Source organism: Monodelphis domestica, chromosome 6 (assembly GCF_027887165.1).
Source record: "Monodelphis domestica isolate mMonDom1 chromosome 6, mMonDom1.pri, whole genome shotgun sequence".
NCBI lineage: Eukaryota > Metazoa > Chordata > Mammalia > Didelphimorphia > Didelphidae > Monodelphis > Monodelphis domestica.
The window spans coordinates 2352403-2363660 of NC_077232.1; the positions used below are offsets into that span (position 1 = coordinate 2352403).

Sequence of the window (11258 nt, forward strand, 5' to 3'; positions counted from 1 at the left end):
GGAAGCAGTGATGCAAACTACAGGTGGCAAAATGCCTTCTTTGTTTTGAGGTCAATCAAGCCCCCTTCTGGAAAGTTGTAGCATCCCAAGCATATTCACATCTATGAAATATAGATGACTGTATGATTACTGTGTCTCCAAGCATAAGGTTATACCAATGAGGCTTGTGAATGTAACCTTGAACTGGCCATGCGGCCCTTGGCTAAGACAAACTCATTAGCATGCTCGGAGTCAATTCCCCGGGAAAGCGCGGTTTGCAATGTACACGCCCAAAGGTGTTCCCTCTGCCTTGCCACCCAATCTTAATTGTCTACACTTTGTGATGTGGTTACTACGTCCTTGGGAGTACCGCCCAAGCAGGACATGAATAAATTCAGAGGCAAACCCATGAACTTCCTCTTGGCCTTTCTCCCTTCCATGGAGCTCCACTGGGCTCCTCAATGACTGTCTCTCTCTCTTCTTGACCTTCTCCTTCCCCGAGGGTGTAACCATCTCGGCCTGCATTCTCTATCTTAATCTCCTCAACCACCTTGTATTCCATTATCCTCATTTTCCGCCTTAAGGAAAATCATAGGGTTGCCTGCCCGATCCAACCACTGACTTGTCCGTGTCTTTCATTTCCACCCTGGTTCTCGGTTCCTACCTCTCCTCGGGTCCCATCACAAAGGGGAGCCCCTTCCCTTGTGGGACCCTGCTGGTCAGGGAAGTCCATTAAGGAAAACCCCACCAAAGTGGACTTTAGAGCCTCACCCATGGAACGGATGCTCTGCCTGTGGCTTTCCTGAATGGGACCCTGAAATGCTAAATGAAGGGACTTCCCAGTTAAGGATATTCAGGTGCTGGAATATCACCCATGCAGTGGTTTTCTGTCTCTCTCCTATTATTGCTCATCTTGTAAGCTAGATTGCTGAATCCTTGCATTATAATAATAAACCCACTTCTCTTTACCCTTTTCCTTCAAAATGCTACAGAGGAATGGGCCTTATTGCCGGAGCAAAGCTCAAACCAGCTGCACAGAGCACACCTTACCGCAGCAGAAGGAGAGAGCGAACCCTGGGGGACAGCATGGTGGCAGAATCCTTGCCTTCTCCAATGGGACAAGGTAGTAGTGCTGGATGTGACAAGAGCTCTGGCAGAGGTAAAAAGGTGGTTTGAAGGTAGCACGGCACAGGGTAGTGGGTTTTAACCTGGATTTCCCTTGGAGGTCTGCAGATACATTTCAGAGCATCTATGAATGTATTTTAAATATTATTATTGGCTTCTCTTGTGATTCTGTGTATTGTGTTTTGTGCATTCAAAAACATAATTCTGAGAAAATGGCTTTTGGCTTTACCAGACACAGACAGAGAGGGCCATCATGTGCACACATGTACACACATGTGCACATGCACACACACACCCTTGTTCGGTACAATGAAATTAAATCAACTCCAATCCAGAAGAGAAATGAATTTCATTCCCTGGTTGGCCACAAGTTAAGAGACACCACTCTGACCCTCAGTTTCCCCATCTGAAATTTGGAAATGAGAGCACTTCCAGGCCCTGCCTCAGGAATTTGGGAGGAAAGCTGAGACCACCAGAAAGAAAGTGGACGCTATCAATCAGTTAAGTGGCATGCATTTATTAAGCACCTAGGGTGTGCTAAGCCTTGGGAGAAGGGCTAGAGACGCCCAAAGAGGCGCCCTCCAGGAGCTCTCCGTGGAATGGGGGCAACAACATGCATCTGCATCTGCTTCATCATCATCATCATCATCCTGGTGAATCACATGATTTCGGGACCTCGTCCCCTTCCTCTTGTGGCAGGTCTCAAGCGGACATCTCGGTGGTCTCTGTGCGAGAACTCTCGGGCTCGTCCTTCAGGGCCCTCTGGAGAACCACCCTGAGGGACTCCCGCTGTTTCTGCTGCCTGAAGCTCCCCACGAAGAAGTAAATGAATGGGTTGATGCTGCTGTTCACACAGGAGAGTATGTCAATGATGAAATAGGGGACGTGCCAGCCCTTCAGGAGAGTGTCCTTCCACCAGGCCAGAAGAAACCAGTAGAGGCTGAAGGGGGAGCCCAGGAGGAGGAACATGAGGACGGTGAGCAGAATGACCACGTAGATCTTGGGAGAGCGCCGCGCCCAAAAGCTGCTCCGCACCTTGAGGAAGACGGTCAGGCTGCAGCCGCTCATGAGGGAGAACAGGAAGAAGACGAGCACGGCGCTGGCCATGGTGAAGTCGTAGCAGCCCTGCTCGTTGTACGGCCGGTAAAAGAAGCCACAGCTCTCGCCCGTGAGCACGCTGACCAGCACCGCCTGGATCCAGAGCAGCGCGCACACCGCCGTGGACGTGTGCTTGGGGCGCTGGCCTCGGTACCAGACCGGGAAGAGCACGGAGAGACAGCGCTCGGTGCTGATGGCCGCCAGCAGGCTCAGCCCCATGGTGTAGGCGGAGAACGTGACCGGCGCCAGCACGCGGAGGGCCGGAAAAGACGAGTACAAAAACCAGGTGACGTAAAAGTGATCCGTGGACGAGGTGTTGTAAGAGTCCTTCCAGATGTCCACCACCGTGTAGAAGGCCTGGCACGAAAGGAAGATGAAATCTGCCCCGGCCAGGTTGAGGATGTACACCGAGAAAGGGTTCCTCTTGATGCTAAAGCCCAGAAGCCAGAGGACCGTCCCGTTGCCCAACAGCCCAACCAGGCTGATGAGCACGGTGAGGTAGGGAATGCTAATGGGTAGCGCCTTCGTATCGGTTCCATTCCCTTGGCTTGGCGGTAGAAGAGTGTCGTTTCTCTCCGTCTCCTCAAGCCCCCGGTAAAGGGGCGTGGAAGTCTGGTCCATGCTCAGTGGCTGGGCGGGCTGGCTGGCTCCCCCGCGCTACACCTGTGAACAGAGCAAAATAACATTGAAAAACCCAAGGAGCCCAATATTGCCCAGACCGCCGCCGCGAGCCCGTGACGTGATCCTGAGTAGGGGAGGCCGCGGCCCCTCTACACTTCCCCTGGATCCCGTCTCCACTGCCCAGCGGTGTGCTCAGAGCTGGAAGGCCTCCTTTTTTGTCTGAGGGAACAGAGAGGGGCATTTGCCACCGCAGCCACCAAAGCCTGCTGGGAGAAGACGCGTCTTCTGTTTGCTTCCTCCACATTCCATTTCCCATGTTGGCAAATGCTGGGTCGGGGAGACTCAGGACAGATGAAGTACCTGAGCACTGGTTCAAGTGGCAGAACTAAGAAGAGGAACCCAAAAGGAGTTTGGGGATGCTCCGGGGAAGGGTATTGGAGAGAGGCAGACTTGGCCAAGCAGCAGGTGGATGGATCAGTGAGGGCTTCTCTATGGAGGTGGCACCTGGGCTGAGCCTTGGAGGAAGCTAAGGATTCTGAGACACAGTTTGTGAGGAAGGAGGGAATTATGGGTGCTTGGAAGAGATGTGGACTGCTGGACTCCGCCCTGGAATTCACACATAGGAAGCACCCAACACAACACCTGAAGCCTTGGCCTCTGCTTGGAACACACACACACACACACACACACACACACACACACACACACACACTCAGGGAACTTTGGCTGCCCTGCTTCTATGGCCAACTCCTCAGCAGAGACCTGGGGGGAACCCCAGAGGGGAGTGATATTTCCTGAAAGGTCCAGAAACAATCAAGGTGATGAAGGATTGTAGATGGACTTCAGGAAATCCCTCAAGGCCACACAGAGAAGAAGAAGCCCCAGGGGATGGGGAGCTGATGACCCAGATGGAAGCATTCTGGCAGTAGAGAGAAAGGCCGGGGCCTGGCCCAGCTCCTAGAGGATTTTCCTAGGCTTGGCATCAATATGAAGGAGCCCACCATCCTCAACTCCTGCAGATGTGGGGATGGCAAGAACACATGGAGATACCAGTGGAGGACAGGTGGCAGTGTGGACAGAGCCATGCTTGGGGCAAGACAAAGGGATGAGTGGTTGGATGCCAGAAGAGCCTGGAGAAGCAGACCCAGTTGGTGACGTTGGTGGACTACAACGTGCCCACACCTAAATGGTATTCTCTCTGTCCGAGACCAGAATGCAGCTTTGATGCTGCAAAAGCTAAGCTCACCCACACCGGCATCAGGAAACAGAGGCCAGGCCAGGGAAGTAGATGCCCTAGGACTGACCACAGAAACAGGAAGTGTGGCCTACTCTTCCATTGTTCAACTGGACTGATGGACAACAAACATGGGTGAGGGTAAAAGAGGACCATGACTAATCATAAAATAATAAGCGGCTAGTGCTTTATGTAATGCTTCAAGGTCTGCAAAGTTCTCTACACACATCTCATTCAGTGCTTGGGACAACACCGTGAGCTAGGTCCTATTATTAGCCCCATTGTAGGATTTTGGAAGTTTCAGAGATTCCAAAGGGCTGGGACTTGGTGGAGTGAGCCCAAGTCAGGGTCCTAGACAAGTCAGAGGTGACAGCCGAAGGGCAGATGAGGTGGGCCTTGTATATGCAGACCCACCAAGCATCTTGGGAGTATTAGCAGAGACTAGGCAGGTACCACAAGCCAGCTCACAGCATCATCTGCACCCTTTGGCTATCTGCTCCAGCTGTGTAGAGATCTAGCCACAAGAGGACAGAGGTAGCACAAGAGCACGTGCCTTCTAACCTCCCAAGGGGATCCGGAGGAATGTGACTTTGGGGGTTCTCTTGTCCCTGAAGAATCTACAGCGCAGGTCAGCCAGAGGACAGGTGTGTTCCTGAGGAGCAGTTGCCAGACCCAACCTTCCCAGCTCCCAGCTACTCAGGGAACAAATGAGGAGGATTCCTCTGTGGTCCTGAGCAAGTCACTTAAGCCTCATTGCCCAGCCCGGATGGCTCTCCTGTCTTAGAATTGATACTGACAGAAGTTAACTGTTTATAAACAAAACCAAAAAGCTACAGATGAATCTCTTTTGCTTTTAGGTCCCTTAAACTGGCCCCACTCTGGCTCCCTCATCCCAACCCAGGGAGTCCTCCTGGGTAATAATGAATTTTTTTTTCAAGAATAAGAGGAAAATTCAAAAAAAGTGAACTGATCAATACATCAAAGTTCCCCCACCAACTAACTTCTCCACTTCTGCAAATGAGTTGGAAGTGTCTTCTAGAAGGACTCCCTACGTGATAGAGGACCTCGGCTACCATCTCAAAGACACTCTTGGCCAAAGCAGCCCACAGGCATTCCCAGGGGTTCTAGGTGAGGGTCTATACCAACTCATGCAAAGGGGCTAGGAGCAGGGCCACACATGTGCTTCCCACCCCCTGAGAAAAGAAAGCCATTGGTGCCTGCTCAGTGTCACCTCCCCAGGGCAGAGGGGGGTGGGTGGGGAGGAGAGTGCTGAAGAGAAGGACCACTGTCCGGTCCCAGTTGGTGACAACAGCAATAATAATGATGATGATCAGACAGATCGGGTCTTGAAGTCTGCATGGCACCAGATATGCATACATGTAGGCATAAATATACCATTATATCCTATATGTGTATAGACACTAATTCAACGCTCACAACAACCCTGTGGGATAGATGCTATTATTGTCCCCATTTTACAGATGAGAAGCTGAGACTATGAAGCTAGTCCAGGCTGGCACAACAAGGCGTTTGGGGCTGAATTCCAGGTAGGTTTTCCGGAGTCCGCTAGACCTTAGAGTCCCCCATGGCATAAGAAATGCCCAGCTCTTCCCATCCCACCCCACAAAAAATGAGGAATCCACATCAGGGTAAGCTGTGGGTGACTGATTTTCAGTAAATCCTTTTAACTGTGAGGCTGGGGCATGGGGCAGAGATAGATCCTGGAAGGAAGACCACCCGGAGGGAACCATCTCAGTCTGTGTTTTCTGCCTGGACAAAGCTAGGGCTAGTCCCAAGATGAGACTTCTTTGGAATGGTGACTATTCTCTTTCTTGGTGCTTCTCCCATCTTTCCCCAATCCCCAGAGCTGCCAGGAGAGCCCCTCCAGAAAGGAACAGGTCCCAGGGTCTCAGCCCACAGTTGTGAAGCCCCCACTGGTGCCGTTCCCCTCCTGCCTCTGCCATGGATGCCCAGTTCAGAGTCCAGAGACCCAGGCAAAATCCGAAGGGATGGGATGCTTTGGGGACAGTCGGAGGGTCCTGGGAATTGGGGGAAATGGCTGGTGATAGAAGGAGCATCCCAAGGATCCAGAGCAGCCATTGGCATTAGTCAGATGTGGAGGGATCCTTATCGTACAGGGTTCCACCTCGGAGTCTCCTACATCCCTTTGGGGAAGGGTCGATTCTCACTCTGAAGCCAGCTCTGGGCTGATCAGGAGTTTAGCCTCCATCCCAGAACGGGGCCCTGAATGTGTGTCTCCTACTTGATAGGCAGTCACACAGCTGCCCAGCCCGGCACAGCCCGCTGAGTCCCACAGCAGTGTCTGAGCTCATCCCCTCATTTTCTGACTGACGGCTTTGTGCTGGACAAGGTCGACCATCCCAGCAACAAGACCATCTGCCTCCATTTCAAGGATAAAAATGAAGTAAAGCAAACTTACTGTGAAAACTTCAGGGAAGTGGGGATCGCCGGCTCAGCTGCAGAGACCTGGATCTGCCCGGGAAGAGGACTCTCAGCCCTGACGTTGGGTCAGAAGGTACCTGGGTTCTCTGGTCTGGGATCAGAACCACTCTTCTTGCCTCCTTCCAATTCTCTCCTTCATATGGCGGTCACCCCAGAACAGAGAAATGTCTAATTCATCTCCAGCCCCAGTACCTGGGATTTTCCAAGCCTGACGACCCAGACTCCTTAAGGCTCTTTAATATCCGGCCAAGACCCTGAGCACTGATTGGCTGATGGCACCCAACTTCTTCAGCTCAGCAGAAAATGGCCAATGACTTTCTCCCCCCAGTCTCTGTTTACCTTTCCCCAGCACAGAGAGGGATTTCTCAATGTTTTTCCTTCTTTGTAAGTGGTAAGAGTCAATCCAAAGCTTCTTGGTCCATTATCCCAGACTAATTACATTCATGAAACATTGCTCCATCTGCAGCCTCCTAGATCTCTCACTTCCTGATGGCTCAGTTTCTCCTAAAGGTATTAGGAATTCCCTCTGGGACGAGAGCTCTGGTCTCTTCAAAAGATCCAAGATTCTGTGGACCAAGGAGCCGCTATATCCTTTCATCACTGAGCGGTGGGTACGTGTGGTTAAGCGGATGGGGTCTGAAAATGAGTTTTCAATTTCTGGACCAAAGCTGAAACCACAAGAACCACAGACGGGCTCGCAGGCAAGGGTGGAGCACTCAGGAAACCAGTTGGTCAAAATGCATTTGCTGAAAGGGTTTCAGAGAAGAGGCCGGGAGGCCTGGGCCTCTGTAGACTGACCAAGGACAACAGAGGTACTAGCTCGAGGTTGGGTAGGAGGAAGTTCGAAAAGCAGATGAGATAAAATACAGGAAGAAAGAACTAAGAGACCAAAGCAAAGCCATGGTTTCCAAGGCCTCTAAGACAGCGTGCAAAAGGCAGGCAACAAGCCAGTTGGACGAGTGATGCTAACTCTGGGAGAGAAGTGAAACCTTATGAGTAACTCTGAGATTCGGGAGAGTGAAGCCCGTCAGGGGAATATGGCGCCAGGACGGTGGCTAGTACTCAAAAAGAGCGGCCTCGTCCTCACTCAGATTGGCAGCTCCCAGGGCCAAGGCATGTCTCTGGCAGAAATGGGCATATCAAAAAGTCCAGCTCAGTCCAGCTCCAGAACATGTCAAAGAAGGTTGGGTGAAAGAGATTCCCCTATACGCAAAAGGCTTTAAAAGACTGTCTTGTCTGCCCTTGGACCCAGTCATGGCACTGCTGGGTTTGTACCCCAAAGAGCTCATAAGGAAAAAGACTTGTACAAGAATATTCATAGATGCACTCTTTGTGGTGGCCAAAAATTGGAAAACGAGGGGATGCCCATCAATTGGGGAATGGCTGAACACATTGTGGTATCTGTTGGTGATGGAATACTATTGTGCTCAAAGGAATGATGAACTGGAGGGACTCCATGTGAACTGGGACAGCCTCTAGGAAGTGATGCAGAGTGAAAGGAGCAGAAGCAGGAGAACATTGTACACAGAGACAGATACATTGTGGCACTATCCAGTGTAGTGGACTTTACTACTAGTAAATGGAATGATCCAGGACAATCCTGAGGGACTTAAGAGAAAGAACTGTGAGAGGAATCCCCAGATAGCAAAGGAGATCTTAGCCTTCTCTGCAACGTGAGTGCTAGAGGATTGCCTGGGGGCCCAGGGACTGAAGGGACTTGCCCTGGGTCACTGTGGGGGGTCAGGAGGTGTCCAAAGTAAGGATCAAATCCACACTCTTCCACCTCAGGACAGTTGGGTTGTAGGAAACCCTCTGAAGGGTGACAAGGAAGGTCATTGTGCCAGCAAATTTCAGACCATCCCAACCAATCTGGGAGCCTCCTTGCGCAGGTGAGACCTACAGCAGTCACTTCCTCCTCATTTTCAGGCCAAACCAGGCTTCTCCATGGCGCTGGCCCAGGCTCAAAGGGTGTGGGTTGAGTGAACGCTGAAGAGGTGAGGGCTCTGATCGCTTTCAGCCCCTCCAATTCTAAATGAAGGGTCCTTGACCCTCTGATCCTTTGTCCCAAGAGAAGAGGGACTTCTGAGGGAACTGAGGTGCACATGGGAATGAATGGATACCTGAATAAATGGCTCCTAATTAAGCACTTATGATGCCAGTAGGAAAGTGAGACACCCGAGAGTGTGCATACTCTCAAGGGGGTCAGCAGTCTTTGGGGATGACTGGGAGGCAGAGGGTGACGCACCCTCCTTTGGGCCAGGTAACTGGCTGCTGGGGAGGTGAGGGCTGTACCTCCTGCATGAGGGTGGGGGGTGCCAGGGCCAGTGGTTGGTGTAGGGATGGGTGGAGCCCTGGCCATGTGGGCCTCACGGCACTGGTGGGGGGGCAGTCGATGTCAGGAAGGGCAAGGGCTGAGCCTGGGACGATGGCTTCATGGCCGAGGCTGGTAGTGGAGCAGGAGAGAGGGCAGCATCGCTGGTCCCAGAGGAGACCCTGAGCTGTGTCCAGCTGTCTGTTGGCAGGTGTGTGTGCTGGGGACGGGGTGACATTTTGTCCCAACTGACAGCATTTCTCATGTATGCTCTATGTTCCTGACACTAGTGCTAGGAGCCGGAGACGCAGATCCAAAAGGGATAAACAGGTCGGCCCTCAAAGAGCTGCAGATCAGACAAGGAGATGTCAGAGAGGTCCTGCCAAGTCCGAGGTTGCACAAGTGCTCCTGGCTTGATGGTGCCGTGAGAGCGTGAGAATGGGAGAAGAGATTCTTCACTTCCCATCTGTATGTCCTGTCCCTGGCACAGTGCTCAGTGCTTGGCACAAAGGAAGCCTTTTTAAGAAAGCTTTTTCATTCATTCATTCATTCATTCATTCATTCATTCATTCATCCCTTTATTTAATCATTCCACTATTTATTCACTCAATCATTTACTCATTCATTCCACCATTCGTTTGTTCATCCATTCCTCCTCCGTGGTGAGACTTGCCCCTTCCTGTTCCTTCCTTTAGGAGATCCACCGCCATCGCCAGGATCTTTCAGCTCCCGGGGACCGAGCAGAGCAAAGCTCTGGGCAACCTGAGGCGGATTCTCCACCTTACGGGCAGCGAGATGGCACAGCCTCTCTTCACCCACCTTGGACACTCACCGGCTGTGACCATGGCCACTGAGGACGGACCATGTAGCTCAGCATGGTGCCAGGCATGGAGGAGGGGCTCAGTAAATGCCAGCTGAGGGGACAAACACTTATGAACCACCTTCTGTGAGTCAAAGTGCTTTACCAATATGGTGCCATTTGAGCTTCACCACAGCCCTGGGAAGTAGGTGCTGTTATCCCCATTTTGTAGGTGAAGAATTGAGGCAGAGGTGAAGCAACTTGCCCCGTCTCACATCTAGGAAGTGTCTGAGGCTGGATTTGAACTCAGAGCTTCCTGATTCCAAGCCCAGCACTCTCCTTGACTGTCACCCTCATGGTCGCTGAAGGGCCACCACTCTACCCACGGAGCCTCCAAAATGCCAACCACTTCCTCAATGATCTAAAACTCTCCAGGGTGAATTGTGAGCGTGTGGGCTGCAGCCTCCCTTAGGTGGCCGGGGTCCGCCTCTCCCTCCCCTCACGGATGCCATCACTGAGTTTAGAATGCCAAGTTCTCTGTGCCAGAGCCCTGGGGAAGAGGCCCCGACACCCGGCGCCAAAGAGCGGATTCCAAGGAGGAGAGAAGCCGACCCCGTGCTGATGGCTCTGGGGAGGGAAGGAGCCTCCCCGAGGTTCAGCCAGAAAACCTGCTCCTCCGGGTGGCATGTAGGACTTGGGGGGGATGGGGTGGAGGCGGCCCAAGCAAAGGGACCCTCGTACCTCCCCCCAGCTTTTCTCATTTCTCCACCTTCCTGCCAGGCTCCCGGGCAGCCTGCACCCTCCTCTCCATGCCTTGGGGCTTGAGAGGACCCACAGGGACATCTGGCAATCTGGGGTCACCTCGTCAAGGCTCCTAAAGCTCAGAGCGTCCCCCTGACTCCCCAGAAGGCAACAGGCAACTGGCCCCCCACTACCTGCCAGGATTCCTTTCCCCAGAGGCTGCTGACCGCTCTATCCAGGCTTTTCAGGGGCCGGGGAGGAGGGGCAGGGCCTGGCCATGCCAGGCAACCTTTCAGCAGTCAGTCAGTCAGTCATGAACATCTCTCACAGGCCTCCTCCAGGCCAGGCCTTCGGATGGATGCTGATTTGGGTAACGTCTGAGGACACAGACCGGGCATTTCCATATTGGCCGGCCCAGCCCTGAAGGCCTGGAACGAGAGTCCCCTGATCGACCCAGAAGCCCAGAAGGCGCGGCACCAGGGGCAGCTTCAACTGTGCCCGGTCGGGGGCAGAGCCAGGAGAGACTCCCGAGAGGCCAGAAAATGGCTTTTCCCCCCATTAGCCTAGAATTGCTCTAAGAAATTGGTCAAGGGATGTGGGATGTCCATGGGGCATTGAGGGCATCAGGGGCATTGAGGGCACCAGGGGCATCAAGGGCATCAGAGGCATTGAGGGCACCAGGGGAATCAAGGGCATCGGGGGCACTGAGGGGACTGGGGGCACTGAGGGCATCAGGGGCATTGAGGGCATGGGGCACTGAGGGCACCAAGGGCATTGGGGGCACCAAGGGCATCAAGGGCATCAGAGGCATTGAGGGCACCAGGGGAATCAAGGGCATCGGGGGCACTGAGGGGACTGGGGGCACTGAGGGCATCAGGGGCATTGAG

At 53.0% G+C, this 11258-nt stretch overlaps 1 protein-coding gene across 1 annotated transcript; it reads right to left on the bottom strand.

Annotated features, from left to right (window-relative positions):
* Window positions 1-1603: 1603 nt before the first annotated feature.
* Window positions 1604-7294, bottom strand: LOC100017422 (mas-related G-protein coupled receptor member A-like). The gene is made up of 2 exons (XM_001370948.3): window positions 6498-7294; window positions 1604-2865 (listed from the first exon to the last, which is right to left on the bottom strand). The coding sequence occupies exon 2, from the start codon at window positions 2821-2823 to the stop codon at window positions 1807-1809; it is 1017 nt and encodes a 338-aa protein (XP_001370985.1). The 5' UTR covers window positions 2824-2865; window positions 6498-7294; the 3' UTR covers window positions 1604-1806.
* Between the last annotated feature and the right edge of the window lie 3964 nt (window positions 7295-11258).

Bases quoted from the DNA above. Each gene is read 5' to 3' on its own strand.
- LOC100017422 (XM_001370948.3), bottom strand. From the start codon at position 2,823: ATGGACCAGACTTCCACGCCCCTTTACCGGGGGCTTGAGGAGACGGAG.